Genomic DNA, 23,086 nt, shown 5'->3' on the forward strand with positions numbered 1-23,086 from the left:
TCTCCTGCAGGATTCACCTGCAGACGCCCCCTCTCCCTCTGTCCCCCAGGCTGGCTGCCCAGCCCCGTGCCATCCCACCTCCCCGTCTGCTTCCCAGCTCTGCGCAGCTGAGTCCTGTGTGGGGAGGCTCGGCTCTGGCACCCCCTGATTCCCATTGAACTTCAGGCCCAAGGTCCCCAGGGCCGCGTCACCCTGCCCCGCGACCTAAGCACTCTCTAAGGCTACGTTATACTGTCCCTGTCCTCGACTCTGCAACCCCGCATCCCAGCCCTGCGCCTCACATCAATTGTACCTCCTCGTTCCTGGAGGGGACAAGGCCATCGCGCGGTCCCTCCCTCCTCACGGCCTCCAGGTGCCCGTGAACCAGCGCGAGCCCACTCCTCAGCTTCCTCCTGTCACCCTGACCTGTCCCTGCTTCTCTCAGAGGCGCTGTGAGCTAGAGCCCTTCCCCTCGACCATCTCCAAAACGTGTCCCGCAAGTAACCAACTCATCCCCCACTGCTTTGTCACCCCAGCGGGCGCGCACTTCCCCCCAGTGTCTCCTCCCTTAAACAAAATCCCTGCTTTGGTTACTGGAGGGGCTTGGAGAGGGGCCTCACTCAGGATGACCGTGTCCTTGACGCGCCAGCTGCAGAAGACAGCAAGGCTCAGAAGAGCAACGCAGGAGGGCAGCACAGGCACCAGGAGAGGGACTGCATTTTCAGGGTCTCGGGTTGTTCTGTCAAAGAGGATTTGGTGGGGGTGGGGGTGGGGAAGTCCATGGGGATGGCATCGGCATGGTGACCACAGGACAGTTTAAGGTGGTCTAAGGATTCTCAGGATCCCAGGTGGACGTTGTCTCCTCTGCTTGATCCGTGGACAAGGCTGGGAACGCTGCCTGTATTACAGGTTTCTTAAAATATCATATGTCCTTTTGTTAAATCTATTCTAAAAATATGCGTTCATAACTCACTGTGTGCAGTTCTCATGAGCGAGTGAACCCACAGGAGCTTTAAGGTCCACAGATTTCCCAAGAATTTGCGAATGGCAGGCCTGGGAATGGAACCCAGGGCCTCACACATATGAGGCCAGTACACTACCACCGAGCTACATCCCAGCCCTTTCTATTTATTATTTTGAAAGAAGATCTTGCTCAAATGCCCAGGCTGATTTTCAACTTGCAATCTTCCCTCAGCCTCCTGAGTAGCCGGGATGCTGGCTCACACTGGAATTTGAATTCAGTCTGACTCTGGAAAAAGCCTGCTATGTGAGCCACCTTCTGACACTGTAGCAAAATACTGGGGACAGTCAGTTCACAAAGAAAATATTTATTTGGGCTCACAGTTTGGGAGGTTCCAGTCAGTGGTCAACTGCTCTGTTGTTCTGGGCCTGTAGCTGGGCAGCACGTCATGGGGGGCATGTGGCAGAGCCAAGCCACCCACCTCATGGCCAGGAAGCAAAGAGAAAGAGCCTGGGGTCTCACAGTCCCCTTCAAGCACACTCCTAATGACCTAAGGACCTCCCATAGCCCCCTCCATCAACACTGCCACCCTCTCCCAGTAGAGTCCCTCTGGGGACCGAGCTTTTAACACAGGGCTGTTCAACATCCAGGCTGTGGCACACAGATGCCACACTAGGTGTCTGTGATTGGGTTCCCTGTCCTTTCAGGGTATCAAAACAACAGCTGGTGGAGGAGTTTTCTGTTGTACACCGACTCCCCGCCGCGAAGCCCAGGAGAAAACGAAGGGCATGTTTAAGACGTCCAAGGGGCGCTGAGGCTGTAGCTCAGTGGTCAAGTGTTGCCTCTCATATGTGAGGCACTGGGTTCAATCCTCAGCACCACATAAAAGTAAATAAAGGTACTGAGTGCTCATTTACAACTAATAAATATTAAAAAAAAAAAAAAAGGCGTCTAAGGAAGGCACCAGGGAGGAGCCGACCACAGGCGGTTTGAGGGACACCAATGTGAGGGATGAGAAGTGCAGAGGGTGAGTCTGACCTCAGGGCAGAGGCCACCTTTGCAGGCACCTCCCACAAATGGCTGTGTCCAGCAGCTGGCCAACTGTCCTAGAAGTCAGATACCAAAGAGGTGTAGAGCATCCAGCTGAGAAGAACTCCAGGTTCAGGAGGAGGCACTCTGGCAAATGACCCAGACTTTCAGGGTCATAATGCCCCAAAGCGTTAGTTTATTATTTTGTGTACCAGGTGTTGAACCAGGGGGCACTTTACCACTGAGCTGCATCCACAGTCCTATTTTTTATGTTGAGGCACAGTCTTTCTTGTTAAGTTGTTGAGGCTGGTCTCCAACTTGCAATCCTCCTGCCTCAGCCTCCCGAGTCACTGAGATGATAGATGTGCCACTGACCCAGCCAGGGTCACAGCTTCACAGTAGGTACCCTGCAAACATCCAGCCTTCCATGGATTACCAGCTTCCATTTCATTCATCAACTGAATTACAGTATCAGCCAGTTCACCGGCAGCTTTCTAGAAACAAGAAAGAAAGAAAGAAAGAAGCAAGAAAGAAAATATTATTTTACTTTTTTTCCCCCTAAGGTGAGGTCTCACTACATTGCCCAGGCTGGTCTGGAATTCCTGGGCTCAAATGACCCTCCTACTCTGGCTTCCTGAGTAGCTGGAACTACAGCATTGCCAAGCTTGTAAGATATTTGCTATACATGATTTGGCATTCAATAGAAAACTATCACATATCCAGAAACAAACTGAATGGCTGAATTTCCATAGGGGGGAACAAAATTTAAAGTCATCTGATAAAACTGCATAGAAATAAACACACACACGGGTAAAAGTGGAGGGAATCTGGATATGATCGCATCTGTGTCCATACCTTGGTGATGTTTTACTCAGGTAAGAACACAAGACATCTCACTTTGATACACACACACACACACACACACCAGAATAGAATCTACAATTATCTCAAAGTAAAAAATAAAAAATTAAGAAATACAAAAATAAGAGATCCAAATAGTGGAGTTATAAGACCCTTGAAAGCAATTATGAAGTCACTTTCATAATTGAAACACTGGAAGGCTATTATATTTGGGACATTAGAGAACAAATTGGAGAATTTCAACAGAGAATTATAGACTATGAAAAAAGAATCAAATGGAAATCTGAGAACTGAAAAATATACTACCCAAATTTGTGAACTTAATAGATTTAACAACAGGCCAGATGCAGGGAGGAATTTCTGTATTCAAGAAATCAAACGAAACGAGGGGAACATGGAGTGCCGAGAAGGGTTAAGCAAACATCAGGGCACCGCGCAAAAGCCTGACACACAGGGAGCCCCGAGGAAATGGGAAGTGGGATCAGGGCAGAAATGATATTAGAACACATAGTGTCTAGGAATCTTCCTCAAACCATCGAAATACATTGAGCCACAGGTTCAAGAACCTCAGAAACTCCAAACATGGGAAATGCAAAGAACACCACAAAGAGGGCCTGAAAGTGAAAAAACCGTAAATCAAAGACAAGAGGAAGATCTTAAAAGCACCCAGAGAAGGATGTTCTATTTTCCAAGAAGCAACAGCAAGAAGGATAGCTTCCTGCTGTGACTTGAATGTGTCCCCTCAGCTCACGTGTTAGAAATGCAACCCCAGTGCAGCAGCTCAGGCAGGCAGGTTCAACAAGGGAGTGGAGGTCACAGGACTCTGCCCCGTGGTGCACTAATGTCGTAGTGGCCAAGGTGGCTCCCTCTGATTCTGATGCTCTTCCCCTTCCCTCCCTGTTCAGCCATGGGATGCACAGTCAGATTGCCTTCACCAACTGCAGGTGCCGTGCTGTTGGCCTCCCCAGCCTTAGAACTGTGAGAAATAAACTCCTGTTCCTTATAAATCACTCGGTCTTGCAGAGTGCAGTGCTGCATGCCTGTAATCTCAGTTACTCTGGAGGCTGAGGCAGGAGGATTGCAAGTTCGAGACTAGCCTCAGAAACTTAGCAAGATCCTGTCTCAAACTTAAAAAATGAAAGGGCTGGGGATGTGGCTCAATACTAAGATGTCCCTGTGTTCAATCCCCAGTACCAAAAAACTAAAAACTAACAACTCGGTCTCAGTTAAAACTCAGCACAAAATGGAGTAAGACAATAACTTTTCAATAAAAGGAAGGGAGAAAGGAAGAAATCTCCCAAGTGCTGGAAGGAAATAACTGGCTCCACAGAATTCTACATTCACTGAAAACATCCTTTAGAAATCAAGAGAGAGGACCCTGAGCCAGGCATGGTGGTGCACTCCCATAACCAGCTTGGGAAGTGAAGGAAGGAGGAGTGAGAGTTCGAGGCTGGCCTCACCAGCAGAGCTTCCCTGAAGGAAATATTAAAGAAAGTGCATTAGGGGGAGAGAAAGTAATCCCTGGGGCGAGCATGGAGATTCCAATGGAGACCACCAAAAAGGATGGCTGTGTACCAAGCTAAGTAAATATTGATGGAAAAAAACAAAAGCGATTACATCTTGTGAGGTTTCAAACCCATGACACCAACAGGAACAAAAGGTGGGGGAGAGACACACACAGGTAAAGTAGTTCAATGTCCTTCCTTTGTCCTGAAAGTAGCAAAAATATGAATTTACATGAAACTTTAACATGCCTAGGAGCACTGTTATTTGTCCTATGGCATCACTAAAAGAACTGTGTATTAACATGGGACTCACAAGTTATTAAAAAAAATGGAATGATAAAAATTCAAAAGAAGACCAAAAAGTGAGAGAAAAGGTGGGACAATAGAAAACAAATGGCAAATCTGCTGATTTAATCATGAATTTAGAGAAGACTATCAGACAATGCACAGATCACACACCCTAGCCCTGGAGGATAAGGAACTGCCTCCAACGCCCATCTCAGATGACATCTCCCTGGCCATCATTTTTTGGAGGTGTCAATCTTTTGTCACTGAGTTTAAAGAGCCAGGTATTAGGAATAAGATTATGCATAAAAGTTTCCTAAAAATTCCCAGATGGTTGCAGATACAGATAAAGTATGTGATATTTTAGAAACTTAGCGGGGGGAAAAGTAAAGTGGTATTTTTTATGTAAAGCCTTGACCTAATGTTTAAAAGCCTAACCCTATTTAGATCTTGTTACTGCTCCAGTACATAGGAGATGTCTAAAGTGTTACAGCAGTTGTTTATGTTTAAATTGTGGGTGTCAAAGATCAGGAAAAATAGAGTGGTTATTTTTCCTAAGTGAAATAATTCTTTTCTCCACCCAAATTTTTTCTCTGAAGTTGCTGGCATTTGGGTCAAGGTTTTAGTAAAAGCTACATTTAATGACAGTAGCACAAAAAAGGTCAAAGTAAATAAAATAAATGTAACGTACATGAGTGATTACTTTAAATACAAAAAGATAAATATTCCAATGAAAAATTAATATGTCAATCTGAATTTAAAATTGTCATTTGAAAGATTCAAATTAAAAGGATAAAAAATATATACTGTGAAAATATTGACTAAAAGTTGGTACACTTAGTGTAAAGTACACTTTAATACAAAAAGCACTGCTAGGGATAAAAGGGACATTTCATCATGATAAAGAGTCAGTTTTGGGGGTGGGGGTCTAGCTCAGCAGTAGAGCACTTGCCTAGCATATATGAGACCCTGGATTTGATCCCCAACACTGCAGGGAAAAAAACAGTCAATCTCTTAGGAAGATATAACTATTATAAATTTGAATCCACATATGAACATAGCTCCATATATACAAAATAAAAAGTGAAAGAACCAAAAGGAAAAATCTAGAAATCCAAAATCATAGTGAAGTAGTTTAACACACCTCTTTCAATAACTTGTAGAACAGATAAAAATATCAGTGTGGGTACAGAAAATTTAAACAAAATGATCAACAATTTTGACCCAATAAAGTAACTACCGAGTAGACATCCTTTGCAATTTCACATGGAAAATTTACTGATTATGACAGGGCAAAATCATACCTCCTCCCCGAAGAGGACCACACCCTAATCCCCAGAGACTGTCACTATGTCACAAGGCATCTGGGTTTGGATATTTATCGTCCCACCAAAGGCTGATGTGTTGAAGACTTGATCCCCAACTCAGGGTACTGTTGGGAGCTGGGGGTGAGGTGGAGGAAGGAGGGCATTGGGGGCGCATCCTTGAAGGGTGCTTCTTGTCCCCAATCCCTTCTGCAGCTCTCTCTGTTTCCTGGCCACCCTGAGGTGAACAGTTCCGCCATGTTGCTTCTGCCTCACCACAGACATAAAAGCAATGGAGTCAGATGACCATGGACTGAAACTTCTGAAACCAAAATAAAGCTTTCTCTTTACATAGTTTTTCTCAGAAATTTTGTCACAGAATGGAAAGCTTAGTGACAGGCAATGGCAAAAGAAATTAAGGCTGCAGATGGAATTACTGTGGCTGATCAGAGGAAACAGGACCCTGGATTATCCAGATGGACCCAATGTCATCACGCGTGTGCTTAGATACGGAGGAGGAAGGTGGAAGAGCCCGTGTCAGAGAGAGGCAATTGGAGACTCAACCAATGGTTGCTGGCTTTGAGATGGATGGGGCCATGGCCCAAGAAGGAACCCCTGGAAGCTGGAAAAGCAAGGAAACAAGAGTCTCTCTTAGGAAGGGATGCAGCCCTGGGGACACCGATTGTGGCTCAACAAGACCTCTTTCAGACATCTGACCTCCAGGACCATCACAGACGACAAGCTTGTGTTGAGTCACTAAGTCTGCTATGATTTGTGTGGCAGCAGCAGGAAGCTAATGCACAGCTGATCGTTTGCCGGATGAAAGCACATTTCAATAAACTAGAGAATGAAAGCACACGGGGTGTGAAGCCAGATATCAATAATAGAAGAAGCTACATAACGCCCAGATGTTCACAAACGAAGCAAAACACCAATGACTCATGGATCCATGAATGTGGATCAAGGAAGGGACCTCCTTGATTAGACCATTTGAGCCAGATGACAAGGAAAATATGGAATACCAAAACGTGTGAGATGCAGAGGGAAATTTGTATGCTGAGAGGGAAATTTTTAGCCTAGAAAGTGTATGCTGGGAAAGAGGAAAAAAACAAACAAACAAAAAGAAGGAAATAATAAAGATAATAGCAGAAACTAATAAAATAGGAAATGAAAAATACTACAAAGAGAATAACATCATAAGTTGGCTCTTTAGAAACAAGGAATCAGAATGGTTAAATTTCAGTGAACAGGGAAGGAGGAAAAGGCAGGGAGAAAGTTCTGGAATCATGAAGTAGGCTACTTGGGGGCCGAGCCAGGTCGGGAGCCACCAAGAATGAGCCCCAGGGAGTTGTGACACAGATTTGTCACAGCTAGCATGGAGCCAGCTCTGCTCTGGGAAAGGACACAAGCCATGAGCTGAGTCCCACGTCCCACCATGAAGCATAAAGGGGCCTCGAGAGCCTGCTCTCTGTTGGGTCCTGTGAGGAACACAGGGTGGAAAGAGGAAGAGGGCCAGGTCCTGCTCTCCTGAGGAGGAGACAGGATTAAACCACAGGGAACAGAGGGGAAGACAGTGACAGAAACACGCACCACACCAGACGGGAACACAAAGGGCTCTTCTGGTTACACATGATGGGATCCCAATGTGGCAAGTTTAGGCCAAAAGCCTATAAACTCCTCTAACAAAAAGGAGGGTGAAGGAGGAGTAGGGGCAGGGTGTAAGCAGGGAAGTGAGAACAGCCTGGAGGGTGGGGAGAGGAGGGAGAGTCGGCGTCTGGGGCATAAAGCTCACAGGACGGAGCAGCAAGAGGAGATACAGCAACTAAAAGAATGAGAAGGTAAACTCCATTTCGTATGCTGTGTCGAGACGCATTCCACTGTCTTGTATGACTAATTAGAACAAATGAAAAAGAGAGAGATGTGGGTACCACGGCCCACACGAGGGGCCTTGACTGCCAGGTCATGGCACGTGGATGTCACCTGGCAAGCGCTGGGGCTCCGTGGAGGAGGGAAGTTGTTAAACAGGTGGGACTGGTATGGAGAATGATTAGACAGAGCAAGACTGCCGTCGGGGTGTCCCGCCAGAAAGCTGGGCAGCAACACAGCCAGGATCATGGCGTGGTGCACGTGGGGAGGGCCCCGGGCGTGTCCAGGAGGGCCTGTACTGGGAGCCAGGAGTCAGACCTGGCAGATGTGACTGGCCAGAGGTGGGCTCTGTTCGTCAGCTTTGGGCTGTGACAAAATACCTGACAAGAAGAGCTTAGAAGAAGGAAAAGTTCATTTTGGCTCATGGTTTCAGAGGTTCGATCTGTGGTCAATCGATTCCATTGCTCTGGGCCCAGCTGAGGCGGACATCAAGGAGGAAGGGTGTGGCGTAGGTGCGCTGCCCACCGCTTGGTGGCCAGGAAGCAGGGATGCAGGGGAAAGGACCAGAGGAAAGACTCACCCTTCCAGGGCACACCCCTAGTGACACACCTCCTCCAGCTAAATCCCACCTGCTTACAGGTACCACTCAATCCGTCCATTCAAATCAGGATGACTGGGGAATGAGATGGAAGGAAACCCTGCTACTGAGGAATAAGTAGGTGATTCAAGGTAGCAAGAAATTTGAGAGCGCTGGTGAAGCACAGAGGGCAAAGGAAGAAAAGCCCAAGAAAGGGGCCAAAGACGGAGGGAGGTCTGTGGAGATGCAGGAGAGGGTGTCAGGATGGAGCAGCAACTATCAACCGTGGGTGTGCACCCATGTGCCTGGGAAGGTCCATGTTCCTGCCCCTCACCATTCTGGTGCAGTGGGAATCTGCACTGTAGAGTTCTACAGGCGCTGCCTCCATGCTAGAGCCTGAGGAGGGTCATGGAGAGCAGATTCCAGCCTACAGGCCGATGGAGGCAGGAACGTAAAGCTGGAAAGTGGGGCTTTCAGATCCCATGGCTCAGGAGGTCACTGGCAACTGTGAAAGAGGCAATCTGGGTGGTGTTGTGGGAGTGGAAGCCAGATTGCAACAGGCTGAAGACTGAAGGGGAGGTGAGAAAGAAGACAGCAGATGTGGACCCCCTGCCGGAGGAGTCTGGGTGAGAGGCGGAAGTGAGAGCATCATCTCACTCAAAGGCCATCTTCCATCTCCCAGAGCGAGCTGGCAAAGAGGACTAAGGAAGTCTGGAGGCTGAGTGACACATTCCACGGACCCTCACAACGTGCCAAGGCTGCAAGCTGGAACGGCAGGGACCTAGTGCACTTCAAGCTGCCAAGTCTCAAAACCAAAATCATTGTAGCTGCCTTCTGTCTACACACTCCAAATCCAGCCCACTGTCCTCACCACCTAAGTGATCTTCTTGGATCTTAAATAAGACTTGTTACTGCCCTGCCTGAAATCCTCCAACAGCCACTCTCCCCCGTTCCTACCTCACTTGGGGGAGGACTGGAGTTCCTGAACCCAGCATCTGAACACCTTCTGTCTACTCCTACTTCCTTCTGGATCCTCACTCCCCTGGCCTCCCACCTGCACTACATTTGCTCTACATCCAAGCTTCACAGGAGCCTCCAATAGTCCCCCATAGAACTATTCTGTCTCTTGGGCTGGGGATATGGCTCAGTTGGTAGAGTGCTCGCTTCACATGCACAAGGCCCTGGGTTCAATCCCCAGCCCCACACTAGCAAAAGAAAGAATTGTTCTGTCCCTACTGATCTGTGCCTTTGATGGAATCAAGGTGCTCATCTTGCGCCTCTCTGAATCACTAACACCTGGCCATGGCTGAGCTCCCAGTAACTGCCAGGGACAATAGAGGTTCAACCCCAAAGTAAGCATGAAGTAAATGTTTAAAATTATGGAGTCCCTCACGCACCCTTTTGTTACCGCTGTTGACCGGTGACGAGTTCTTGCTTCCCCAATGTTGAAGAATAACACCAAAGAAGCACGCCGAGGCAAGGTCAGAGTAGAAATTAGAAGTTTATTAAAGGACAGCAGAAAAGACTTCTCCCGGAGGAAGAAGGGGACCCAAGAGGTGGAATCCGTGGAAGTGCGGTTGTTTCCCCTTGTTATAGTTTTGGTGATGGAATGTAGGTTGGAAGGCCCGAGGGGTGGGGCACAGGTGGGCCAAAGAAGTAATCTGGTCAGGAAGGACTTCTGAGTCAGCACCTTTTTGCTGGGGGCTGTTCATTAACATTTCTTTGAGGTGGACTTTGGCCTAGGGCCTTTTCGGGACTTCCTTAACATTCCTTGAGTTGTCCTGTGTTTCCCCGAGTCATTCTCAGCGTGGTCTCCATTTTAGATTTCACTCAATATTAGACCCGATTTACCTAACTACACTGACTACCTAACTTTAAATCTGGCTTCACTTTGATCCACCCAATGTAATCTGCAATGTAATCTTCTGGCTCTTTCCCCTCCCCTTCTCCTAATTTTCGTTAATTGTCCTCCCGAGAGAGCGACCAGGACTGGGCGACCTTGGAGGAGCTTGTGGCGCGATGGAAAGAGCACCTGGGTTCTTCTCCAGCGTCATTACCTTGTTTCCTTTAAGTGGTTCCTTAGCTTCACTTTAGTTCGGGAGGGAACGTGGATCCTACCAACTAAAAGTACTGAGGTGAGAACTGAGTGGGCTTCTGAGAGCCTAATAAAGTAGCAGCTCAGTGTCACGACGCCAATAAAAATTGCATTTGTTATTTCAAATGTCGAAAAAAACCCAAGGTAATACCGCTTCTCCAAGTCCCTCCAAACCGAGAACTTCCGTCTGTCCCTGGCTCCTCGGGCACACTTAAGACGACTATAAGCGAAGCCCCGCCTCCCTAGCCTGTAAGTCACGCCCCCTTCCGTGCAAACCCGTGCGTCGTAGGTCCCTTCCACATGATTGACACTTTTATACACCAATAACAAGTGAAATTCCTGTCAACGTCCGGTGAGGGGGCAGGACTTCCTTGCTGGTTGCTAAGACACTCTTGTTTGCTCCTTGACAACCCTGGCGGGGGTGCGCTGGCTGCGGCCCCGGCTCCGGCCCCCGCGGGAGCAGGTGAGGCCCCGGGGCGCGGCGGGCAGCCAGGCGGGGAGGGCTGGCCTGGAGGGAGGGCGGGAGGCAACGCGGGGCGGACGAGGCCTCGCCCACCGCCGAGGCCCCACCTCAGTCTCCTGCCTGCTGTTCCCCAGCCCCAGGACCTCCCCCCCTCCTCCCCGCAAACCCACCAGGGGGACCTGCGTGCTGGGTCGCGACAGATTCGCCGTCGCGACTGTGGAGGCCGCCTCTCCCCACTACCCGGCGCCCCGTCCAGCTTTGGGCTCGCTCAGCCTCTCTGATCCGACTCCCCCAGCACCGCGATTCCCCAACCTTTCGCGAAGTAATCCACCTTCCGCATCTGGGCTGATGGTCACCTTCGCCTCGGCCCAAGACTGCTTGGCTTGGAGAGTTGGCAAACTAGTGGGACTCTGGACTGGTCATTACCCTTTTGGGGACGCAGTCTCCCCATCTGTAAATGAGAACTCGGTTTGAATGATTTCGAAAGGCCTCTTGGACTTGGCGTCCAAGGATATTATTCTTAGACCCCACTGTAGGTTTTCCTGAGGATGCTTTCTCCGCGGGAGGAAGTGTGTGTGATGCGGAGAACTGGCCAACCTACTTTAGATTCCTACTTGCAGGACCCTTGCAAGTTACCTAACCTCCCTGGGCACCAGTCTGTGCATATATAAAGCCAGCGCATCTCCTTTGGGAATTCTGAGGATATGAATTGAAGTACAGAGTTCCGCCCAATGTAGAGTCAGTATTTGTTTCTCTTCCCTCCCCACATTCCCCCCGCCCCGGCTCGGGGAAGTATGAACCAATTTCCAACAGCATCAGCTGTCATTTCTCCAGTTGATTCTCAGATCCGCATCTCCAGTTTTGATCGTTTGCCTGTGCTTTGTGGTTAGGGATACGGATGAGGAGGCAGGAAGCAATCAATACAGTGCTGCACCGGGTGGGACTCAATGGCTTCCCTTCTGCCTCTGGTCATCCACGATTCAGCGATTTCCTACTCGTGACTAGATTCTGCCATTTGCACATCTTGTCAGCGACTTAAACCTAATAGTTCTAAAATCAAGCTGGCCTGCTCTCTTACCCCTCTGCTGGTTTCCCTGGTGTCTGTCAGTAGTGTACTCATCCTTCTAGGGCATCCGCAGTCACTCTACTGTGCCCATGCCACTTGGGCAATTGTCAGGTTATTCTGAACCTGTCATCCTCTCCATTCCTTAAGCCACCATCCTGGCTCAGATCTTTAATGTCTGTCACCTGGGCTTCCTGACTGCTGTCACTGTCTCCTCTCTCCACAGATGAGATGATGACAGCAACACACAACCCACCAAAACACACAGCCCTGACACCAACCACCAAGGACACTCACTCTAAAGGGCTTCCCATTCCCCGCCCAAAAAAAAAAAAAAAGCCACTTCTTGAGCCTGGGTTTTAGGGTCTTTTACATTTCCACAACCCAACCCTAGCCTATTTCTTTCTTTTTGGCCAAATTCTATACTGCAGTCAAATTGGACTATTGCATTTCCCCAGAAAATGCTTTGCACTTTCTGCCTAAGTGCCACTGTTCGGTCATCTCACTGCCTGGAAGGCTTCTCACCTGCCCACCTGTCAGGATCCCACTTACCTTTGAAGGCCTGATTCCAGTGCTGCCACTGCCCCCATCCCCAAGCTTTTCTTGCTGTCCTCTCTTAGCCTCCTTCTCCCCCTCCAGAATTTTCTTCCCTCTTCTCTACATCTGTCTTGTGACCCTTTCTGGAACGGTGAACCATAACTCCTTGAGGCATGCATGTTGGTCTGTTCGACTGTAAACTCCTTGAAGGCAGGGGCTCTCTTGCTTAAAGTAGTTGAAGTCTTATATACCTGGGTTGGAATCCCAGCTCCTCCATTTATCAGCTGGGTAAAGGATCTCCTTTACTCAGGCTCTGTGCTCCTCAGTAGAATAGGAATAATGGTGAGGGAAGGGACATCTTAAATGTCCCTTAAATGTGATTGGATAGCTTTGATAGGTCCTCTCCCTTCTCAGAGGCTAATGAAATATAATTTTTTTGTGTGTGTGATGCTAGGGATTGAATCCAGGCCCTTTTGCAAGCGAGGCAAGCACTCTACCAACTGAGCTATGTCTCCAGCTCCTGAAATATAATGTAATTACAATGTTCATATTTCTTGGACTTCTGCCATGTGGTCTTTGTGCTCCGGGACATCTAGAAGAGACCAGATGAAGTCCCTCAGCCTCAGGGAACTGTCTGGACTCTCAAGGCTTGGCCAAGTCGTGATCGGTTGTGAGATGTCACCGGCAATTAGCAATTGTGAATGAGTTTTTAAGAAATAAATCAGTGCTGGCTGAGTCCAATTTCTTTCTGTGATAATGTCATTCTTAGTCCCTGCGTTCAAATCTGTTCCACCAAGTGGGAAAGACGAGGGGTGGGGGAACTGCCGCCTGCACGCAGCTGCTCTCGCTCGGCGCTGGTGGCTGCACGGCCGTGACTTTCTGTATCTTGACAAAAGTGTTTGGGATTTCATCCAAATTTGGGTATGTCCACGAGGAGGTACCACCCTAGTCAGTGTCATTTATCACATGGTGTTAGACACAGATAGCTGTGGGAACTGCCAATCTCTACTAGTCGACAGATGTCCCTTCCCTCCCCCACCTCTCACCCCGCTTCCTTCCCTTATTTTCTTCCTCCTCCCTCTCATGTCTAAGGCACATGCAGTTTTCACTGGACCTCAGTAAAGTGAGAAAATTGAAGGACAGTGTTAACAAAACAAAACAGAATAGCCTGTGTGTGTGTGTGAAAGGTGGCGTCTTTCCTCGAGGAGCTGACCTTCCTTCTGCAGTCGTCTCCTTCTTCCCATCACATCTCCCTCTTGTACGGCAGGTGACGTGTTTAATGTTCTTACTTAGCAAAATGAAGACTGGCCCCCTGGGTTTGCCCCCGACTCAGCTGGTCTGAGAGCCCCAGGCCTCTGGGAAGCCCAGCCTTCCACCCTGACCTGCTGTGGCCCTTCCTCCTTACCTCCCAGCTTTGTTCGTTTGTTTGCTAGAAGGCGGAGCACAGGCGAGTCAGGAAAAGGATGTGCGTGACCAAGGTGCACATGCGTGCATCCAGGCCGAGGCTGGGAGCAGGAGGCAGGCCTACACAGATGGCAGCACCCGTGGCTGCCGATACCGGAGTGACAAGGGAGAAAACAGAAGGAAGTAGTCAGAAAATAGATCTGGGCTCGGGTCCTGGCTCGGCCCTTGCTGACCGTGCACCTTGGGCCAGCCATAGCCTCCGAGCTCAGGTGCCTGGTCTGAGAGTCGGGTGCTCATACTTTGCTCGTACTTTCCTCGTAGGCCTCACCAGGTGGAAGGGAGAAAATGCGTGTAAAGGCACAAAGTGACCACACCCTGCCACCTGGGCCTGCACCTTGTGACCTTCCTCCTCCAACATTAACTCGGTGGTTTGCACACAGTAGAAACTTGGGAAATGTTGGTTTGCTGGGCTGAATGTTTCGAAGTGTGAGTGCTAGTCTATGAGGAAGGATATGGAAGGTTCCCATCAGTGACGGAGCTGATCCCTCTGGGAGGGAGAGGCCCCTCTTACTCCTGGTCCCAGCTGAGAGAGCCAAGGCCGGGAGCAGTGGGCAGTTGTCTGACCTTCCTTCTGCAGAACTGAGATGTGAATCAGACCTGCCGTGGAGGCTGCTCTCGGAACCACCATGACAAGCTGGTGGCCTGCGGTCTCTCAGATGCATTGTAGGCCTTAGATCGTGGAAAGCTATGATTAAGGCTGTGAGTGACTGGGCTCCCCCACCCATCAGATACAGAGCCGGCAGATACATTTGGCCTATTTCCCAGAGTCCACTCATTTCCCCACTCCTCCCACGCACCCTGCCCCTCTTATGTGTTCTCCATAACGGCTTCAGAAGCAAAATAAAAAATGGTGACTGAGGTCAGTGGCACACAAGAACAGGCTTGGCGACATGGGGGAGCCCTGCGTGTGCCTCTAGGCAAGGCCGTGAGAGGAACCTGGGAGGGGGATGGTAAAGGGCACCTGGGAGAGCAAGGCTGTCCCTGGCTTTGTGTGTCACTTGGGGCCAGGTGGCAAGGGGCCGGGCTTCAGCACCTAGCACATTCGAGTCCCCTGGCGTGGACACACTTACATTATTAAAAGGCTCTTTCCAGCCTGACATGACTTCTCTCAGGCACGTGCTCATTCACAGGGGAGATTGATAAGGTCATTAGAATGCCTAGTCCTGCTATTTTGGGTAGCATCCTTTCAGCAGGGTTCTCCAACCATAGCTGAATGACTGCATCTGGACTATAATAATACAGTGTCATAAAAAATCCTCGTGCCTTTCTGTACTTGAAAACACACCATCTCCAACCACACATTTTAACCCCGTAAGTCCCATCCCTTGTACACAATAGAAGTATATGTAGTATAGCAAAGGCTATTTACAGTAATAAATCACAGTCCTTAATAAAGTTGAGCAAGACTTGGCCAATAATAAGGTGGTGGTCACAGAGAACAGGCCAAGAGCAGCGCAGAGACCTTGAACATCTGTAATCTCCTGCACACGAGGTGGACCTGCATCAGCTTTCTGAACATGAGAAGATGGGAATCAGTTTCCTGTTTCACGGAGCAGACCAAGGCCTAGGTAAATTACTTGCCGAAGGTCAGAGAGCCAGGAAGTGGGAAGAATTGGACTTCCTGGGCTGGGGATACAGCTCAGTTGGTAGAGGACTTGCCTAACATGCACAAGGCCCTGGGTTCAATCCCCAGCACCACAGGAGAAAAGAAAAAAAAAAAGAATTGGACTTCCCTTCTGGAACCGGCTTTCAGACATACATGTTCTGACTTGAGGGCCAAAGCAGTCCTCTCCTCTGGGCCAGGCCCCATACCTGTCCTGGGGCCTTTCCCTCTTTGGTTCCTAAAGAATAGGCTCAGGTAGGCCCCTGAGGTCCCGTGGGCTTCCGCAGGACTCTGTAGGTAGAACAGGATGTGAGCAGCTGCCCAGATCCTGCCCACCTGGGTTGGCGCACACAGTGGCTCTCGAGTCCCTTCCGGCCTCCTGCTTCTGGCACTTTTAGCTCCAAGGATGAATTGAACTGAATTGAAATGTTTAGGTGGAAGATGCCTCAGCAGCTGCTTCCACATTTGAAATCATTCCCACTTGAACTTCCCAGAGAGCCCTGGGACACTTTCATTATCAAGGTAGCCACCGACTCTGTCACCCCTTGAGGAGGGTGGAGGAGGGGGCAATACAGTGGCCATCCTAAAACTGCCAGGACAGGGCGGGACTGGAGAAGGGCCTTAGCGGGATGAGCAAAGGTAAACCTGACCAGAAAGTCCAGCGAGATGGAGCTGGTGATCTGCCAGCACATGCAGAGACAAACAAAAACTGCAATATCAGAGTGGCTCAAATGCCCAGAATCATGAGATAAGAGGAGCCATCTGTCCCCTGGGAAATCAGAAAATACCAGCGTAGTGGGGCAGCAGAAACTGGTGCCAGGCTGCCAGCCTCGCCCAGGAAAGCCAAGGGAGTGCTGTGGGCTTTGGAGGCATCAGAGCCCAGCCCAGACGGGAAAGCATGCTCAGGGAACTGTGCTTGGCACCCAAGGTCACAGTCACCTTAGAACACTGGACACTGAAAGGGAAGATCAGAAACTCACATCACTGTGGGACACCCGAGCTACACTAGTGGCCAGGCGCGAGCGTGCTGTGAATGCCACCGCGGGTGAAGCCAGGAGGCCCAAAGAATAAAGCTGCAGAGTGCTCGTGCCAGGGTAGCACCTGGATGCCATCCTGCCTCTGCTGCTGCCTGGCTGGCTGGCCTCGGGCCGGCGTGTGAGGCCTCCTGCCTCCATTCACCCAGGCCCTGACTTGCAAGTCATCATCATGATGAGCTGCATAAATGCATGTGGAGCGCTTGGCATGGTGGCTGGAACACAGCACGTCACCTGTGACTATCTACCTGTTAGCCAGGCATAATAGCACCCACCTACAGTCCCAGCTACTCAGGAGGCTGAGGCAGGAGGTCCCTTGAGCCCAGGAGTCTAGGGCCAACCTGAGCAAGATGAGGCCCTGCCTTAAAAAAATGTTTTTTAATAAAATATTTACACCTACCAGTTAGTTCCTGTGGCAGGCATCCTGAGTTGAGTAGTGGTGCAGTAAAAGTAAATTTATTTGGGAAAGTGAGACATGCTGTAATGTTGTTTGGCTGGATTTGTTCAATATAGATTATTAAAATAGTTCCACTGTCGCAGTGATCTGTGCTCGTGTGTCAGTACTGCTTCTGGGATTACAAAGCCCTTTGAATTGATACATTGATAAGGATAAATCAAAACATCCAGACATCCAGCAGTGCGCCCTGTCATTTCGGACCCAGGCCCATCTCTTTAGGAAAGGCCCCTTCTGTTATTGATACTAGATTTGGCGGGGGCCCTGCGTGGGTATAAGTTTTATAACTTCCGGTCATTCCCAGTCTCTCCCTTGGTCTCCCTGGGAAGCAGGTGGAGAGAATGACACGTACCGCCACGTGCCTGGCGTTGCTTTCCGTGCCTTGTCTCATTGAGTTCTCGTGGTGGCCCCTTTCTCATTGTCAGAGAGACGTGACTGTCCCTGGGTTGCTGATGGGGAATCTGAAGCCCAGGCTACTCTGCTGGTCACTGCAAACCATCACCAGCACCCAGTCTGCCCAATTCTGGGCCAGCCAGAGAGGACTCAGTGACCTGAGAGGGACAGCAATGGACCTGGTGTGCCAGGGAAGGTAGCGTGGCACTGTCCAGGTCCTCACAGATCAGGTCCTGCAGGGAGGACCCCTCACTTGGCAGTAATCCTAGATTGACAGTTGTCACCTGAACATTTAACTTCCTGCCCACGTCTGCTGGAAAGTAAAGCCGGTGCGTCGTGGGCACAAGGAGAAGCCGCGTTTGTTGATTGCTAGCTTGAGGCTCCATCCTGGGCCTGGCCCGCAGTCAGCATCTATCTTGACAATGACAGTGTGTTCTTACAGCATCTCGCGTTGACTCACCCTCCATCTGCAGACTTGCTGGCCATTTGGGAAAGGATGTGGGGGAGTTAAGATGGGGAGGTGTCAAATTGTTACTGAGACGTTTCTAATTTGTGATGTGTGGTTCTAAAGCCAAGTCTCCTCTCCTGGTTTTCCTGTTTTCTACAGCACCCCTTGGGGAAAGACATTCTCTGCTCCCACCAAGTTGGCAGGGCGTGCTTCCTGAGTCTCCTGGGCGTCCTTATTGCTAGTGCCGGCACCTTCTGAGAGCCCCACTCTCTCCTCCCGGGAAGGATCATGGGAGAAACAGAAGGGAAGAAGGATGAGGCGGACTATAAGCGCCTGCAGACCTTCCCTCTGGTCAGGGTAAGCCCTATGGGAGGGAGACACAGCCCAGGGCCCTTGCAGCCTGGAGAGAGGTGGGTGGAGCGCGTCCCCTGCAGGATGGTGGTGCCAAGAGGAGGAGGCTCTGCTGGTTCAGATCTAAACATCCAGGGGGCAACAGTGATTCATCCTTTCATTCATTCATTCATTTGCCAAGTATATATTTAGGCCTCTTGCTGTATGCCGGACATGGTTCTGGGCACTGTGGAGAGGGTGGTATGTGAGACAGATGTCCCTGGCCCACGTGAAAGGAATGTTTAAAGGACACGGTTGCAGACAGTAAGTGCTACAAAGCAACACAGAGCCGGTGTGCGGGGCGAGCAGGCAAAGGCCAGCATTTTTGGAGAAGCTCCTCAGATCGGAGACCAGAATGGAGTTAGAGAGTAGGCCTCGCAGAGTTGTGGGGGAGGACATTCCCAGCAGAGAAACAGCAGGCCCAGGAGGCCCAGGAGGCCCAGGTGGGATGGGCACAGAATCCTGGAGCAGCAGAGAAAAAGGCCCCATGGCTGGCCCAGCGGGCAGGACATCAGGACATGAGGGTCAGAGTGACGGAGGAGCAGACGGGACAGGCCTGGCGGGGCTGCAGGGAGGACTGTGGCTAGGAATGCGGGTGCGTCCTGAGGTCAGGGAAGCAGGAGAGGGCCTAAACCGAGGTGTGATGGTTCTCTTTTTAAGATTACTCAAGCTGTCGCAAGAACATGGGCTTGGGACGCCAGGTGGCAGCAGGGAAAGCAGGGAGGCCCAGACGGAGCAGCGGCTGGGCAGGGCCTGGAGGAGGCCTGGAGGCAGCAGGGCTCATGGGGGAGGGGCCCGAGTGAGGGGAGGAGGGTTGAGGACTGTTCCCAGAGTGACCAAGGAAGGGAAGATGTAGGAAGGGTAGGTTTGTGGGGAAAAGTGACTTTTCAGATATCTCAATGAGGTTGTCAAGGGGACAGTTGGACATGGGAATCCAGAGCCCAAGGAAGAGGTTAGTGCTGGGGGAGAAGGTGCGGAAAGCCTCTCCCTGTATAGAGGACACAGACGAAGTCCCCCGGAGCAGAGAGTGGGCACGGCCGGCCTTCCTGCAGCTGGGAGGAGGAGGCCAGCGAGCTAATTAAGAGAGCAGCCGGAGAGGCACAGGAGCCCTCCGAGCGGTGGGGCTGTGCCTTCTGGCTCTGAGAGGTCTAATTGGAAGCCACACCACCACTGCCCCCAAGCCCGGCCTGCCCTTCTCCCCTTGTCCTGGCTGGGCCTTGGCACCTCGCAGGGCACCTAGGCTCCAGAGCACCTGGACTCCACTCCGTGCCACACCCCTTGGCCTCAACTGCAGGCCTGTCAGGAGTTGAGTCCCCTGCCCGAGGCTGTGCCAGGGAAGTCACCTGGTGTCCGTGCCTTAAGCATGAAATGGAGAGGCCAGCCAGGGAGGCCAGGCCGTGGGCTAAGAAGCCTCTCTTTGTTTGTCCCCTGCCCTCTCTAGCACTCGGACATGCCAGAGGAGATGCGAGTGGAAACCATGGAGCTGTGTGTCACAGCCTGTGAGAAATTCTCCAACAACAACGAGGTACTGCCACCAGCACAGGCGGCCCCTCGTGTCTCTGCTGACCCTGCGTGTGAACAGAGTGGCCCCCGACCCCTGTAGCCAGCGCCAAAGAGTCCTGCTAAGACTAGGCCCAAGGCTTCCTGGGATTCAGTCAGTCTGGAAGCCAGGGAGAGAAGAGGCTGCTGCTGCCCGGGCACCGAGGGTCACGCCCAGCCTAGAGGGAGAGAAGCCGGAGGGTCTCTGCAGCCCTGCCCCAGACCCTCAGGTGGGCTGCTGGCCCGGGCAGTCCCCAGGGCTCCATCTCAGTGGCGAGCAGAGGCCCGCCCAGGCGTTCATCCACGCATCCATCATCCATCCAGAGGAGTGAGGGCCCTCTCCATGCCAGGACTGTCACCGTGGCCGGGATGTGGCCAGTGGGCTTGTTTCCAGGGGTGGTGGGAAGGAGCCCGTGTCGCACAGTGGTGGGAGGCAGATCCTGGGCACCTGACTCTGGCCGAGCAGGCCAAGAAGGCCAAGTCCCTGTCCCATCTCGGCCCCTCCTGCTCCCGACTCTCAGGCTGGCCTTTCTCATCTCTGAGCCCAGCAACCTAGTCTGTTAGTTCAGGATGGTGGCCACAGCTCCTTACTGGGCAGCCTTGGTTTACTTACTGAGCCTATGGGGACAGAGGGCTCGGCGTGCGCCTGTCATGGTGGTGGGTGATCCTGGTACACAGTGATGCCGGAGCATGGGCCGCACCCTGCAAGACGGGTGCTCTGCCCCTCACCAGACCTGCTCTTCCTGCTGGGGAAGCTTCTGGAGAGAGCCAGCACTGAAGGCAGTGGGCTGCCACCCTGACTAGGACAAACAGTCTGGCCTCTCCCTGAGCCCCGTTAGGACAAAGCCTTTCACCCAGGCGCCTGCGGGACAATGACAATCCCTTACAGTCTGCAAACTGCTCTCATGTCTGCCATTTCATGTGGTCCCAAGATCAGCTTTGTGCCCCATTCTGTCAGCTCACAGCCGAGGACTTGGTGGCCTGGCCCAGGAGCCAGCACTGAGCACAGAGGCCGACTCAGCCCGGGGGCTGCCCTCAGCCCGAGCCCTCCTGCCCGCCCTCGCTGGTTCCCTCCTGGCTGGGGAGGGAGTGTCTGGTTTTGCTGTGTGATGGCCCTGGCAGGAGGTGGCCTGTGGGGAGGCCCTTCCTGAAGGTTCTAGGAGCAGGAGAGCAACAGAAATGGTGCCCCAGGACCATGGTGCCAGCTGATGCCTGCCCCTCGCTGCCCCCTCATGAGCTCCCTCTCCCTTCCAGAGCGCCGCCAAGATGATCAAAGAGACCATGGACAAGAAGTTCGGCTCCTCCTGGCACGTGGTGATCGGCGAGGGCTTCGGGTTTGAGATCACTCACGAGGTGAAGAACCTCCTCTACCTGTACTTCGGGGGCACGCTGGCCGTGTGTGTCTGGAAGTGCTCCTGACACTCTGTCCCCTGCAGGGCTTTGTCCTGCCCCTGCTCTGGGATGGGGAGCAGCTCCAGGCAGGTCCTGGCTTTTCCAAGGAGTTTGGGGTCTTTTATTTTTGTCCTTGTGTACCAGTGTCTTGAGCCACGCCAGTGTGTGAATGAATTCGCCACTCCTGGCTCTCAGCCCTCCCACTGGGTCCCAAGCTACCGGTGGGGCTGAGGCAGCCCTCTCCCTGTAGGGAGGGTGGGAGTGACAGGGTAGGGAGTGGGTTTCTCCTGAGGACACGCCATCCTACCTTTCTCCAAGGGTGGCTGTCCCCTGGCATCCCTGGAGCCCGCTGCCTTCCATCCCTGTGCTGCTGGGAAATGCCCACTGTCCTTGTCATTAGTGGCCATATAAAAGTGGCCCCAAGAAGGAGCCTGTCCTCTCAAGGGACACGGGCAGCTTCTTGTCCTCTGGGGAAGTGGTGACCACCCCCCCTGAAGAAGCCCCTTCCCAGCTGGACCCCAGGTGCACAAGCCACCACATCCCACTGGACCTGCTCTCCCGGCCCGGCCTTGGCTGAGGACCAAGCAGTCCTCCCATCTCCCCTCCCCGCCCCAGGCTGCATGACCCTTGTATGCTGCCTCCACCAGCCGCGCAGTCGCAGTCGAGAGCAGGGCCCTCGAGGTGTCACTGAGCCTCGGGTGAGACGCCTGGGCCAGGAGTGCAGGGAACCTGGCCTGCAGTGGCTTTCATCAGGGACCGCATGCTGATTTGTACTTCGCATCTCTGCTGGGTTTTCTATATTCTTTCTGAGTGTGGGGAGAAGGGTTTAGTAGAAGGGGACGAATCATATTTTACACAGCGGTCTTATTTATATGAATGTTTTGATTTTTACAATTAAAATGACCAAAAACTGACCCTGGTCTGCAGCCTCTTAAGGTTAGATGGATCCGTGTCTTCAGGCTTGGCAGGTCCCCGGGGGCCTAGGAAGGTTCTGGCTAAATGCAAAGCCCTGTGCCACGCACGGCCGCTCACCCTGGCCCTGCCCTTCTCACCCATACTTCGTGGTCAGGGGTGGTCAGCGGCGAAGGCTGTTGGGTGGAGCCAGACCAAGCTCTGTAAGGACGTTTCCAGGCCACATAATGGTGCTCAGCTCAATGGTTGTGTATTCAAAAGCTGTGGGTGCCAGGCCCCGGGAGTTGGGGCTGCAAAGATGGAGACCCTCTGGCAGGGCGAGGCCTGAAGCCTACCCTGACTCCGCCACGGTGAGGGCTGCAGCGTGGTGGGGGACAACGGAGTAAACTCACAGACAAGGAGCGGTTGTGAACGGGAGCCACATTTCAGAGCCAGGAAGCCCCTTCAGTCCAGGACCAGAGAACACCAGGCATGGCAGCCTGTCTTCCCCTTGCCCACAGGTGCTCCCGAGATGGTGCAGCCAAACACAGGCCCGGAGCCTGGGGCCTTGGCCGGGTCCTGCCCTTCTCGGGCCATGTGTCCAGTTGTCGCAAGATCTGTCACCAGATCTGGCAGCTGGCATTGCAAGGAAGACCAGTGGGGTGAGGAGGGACCTTGCGGCTGTGCTGGGTCCTGAGCTGAGTGCAGAGGGACGGCCAGGAGCAGGAAGGAAGAGCAGGAGTCGCTGCCTCAAGGCCAACCCTCCGGCCAGGGGCTTGCCATCCTGGGGGCTCGAGGACCTAATCTCAGCAGGCCCTGGCCCTCCAGACTTGGTGGTGGGCAGCTTCTCGACCCAGGCAGCTCACTGGCAGGCTGGATCCCTGGGCCTCACCAGGTGCTGCTGGAGAGATGGGCACGTGTGCAGATGGCAATAGAGGAGTGAGGCGGGGGTG

The 23,086-nt window shown here is 51.9% G+C and overlaps 1 protein-coding gene and 1 long non-coding RNA gene across 3 annotated transcripts; one reads left to right on the forward strand and one right to left on the reverse strand.

Annotated features, from left to right (window-relative positions):
• Positions 1-1,291: 1,291 nt before the first annotated feature.
• On the reverse strand, positions 1,292-10,692 carry LOC125616320. The gene is made up of 2 exons (XR_007346942.1): positions 10,425-10,692; positions 1,292-2,463 (listed from the first exon to the last, which is right to left on the reverse strand). It is a non-coding gene; the product is annotated as an uncharacterized LOC125616320 (long non-coding RNA).
• A 121-nt stretch (positions 10,693-10,813) lies between these two features.
• Positions 10,814-22,156, forward strand: Dnal4 (dynein axonemal light chain 4). Of its 2 annotated transcripts, XM_015482694.2 has the most exons (5): positions 10,875-10,925; positions 14,251-15,557; positions 18,081-18,278; positions 19,753-19,836; positions 21,105-22,156. In XM_015482694.2, exons 3-5 carry the CDS (start codon positions 18,210-18,212, stop codon positions 21,267-21,269), a joined length of 318 nt encoding a protein of 105 aa, XP_015338180.1. In that variant the 5' UTR covers positions 10,875-10,925; positions 14,251-15,557; positions 18,081-18,209; the 3' UTR covers positions 21,270-22,156. The 2 variants fall into 2 exon arrangements, with proteins under 2 accessions (XP_015338179.1, XP_015338180.1); XM_015482693.2 differs by lacking the exon at positions 14,251-15,557 and having other exon boundaries at positions 10,814-10,925.
• Positions 22,157-23,086: the final 930 nt, after the last annotated feature.

This window comes from Marmota marmota, unplaced genomic scaffold, assembly GCF_001458135.2.
Source record: "Marmota marmota marmota unplaced genomic scaffold, marMar, whole genome shotgun sequence".
NCBI classification, from domain to species: Eukaryota; Metazoa; Chordata; class Mammalia; order Rodentia; family Sciuridae; genus Marmota; species Marmota marmota.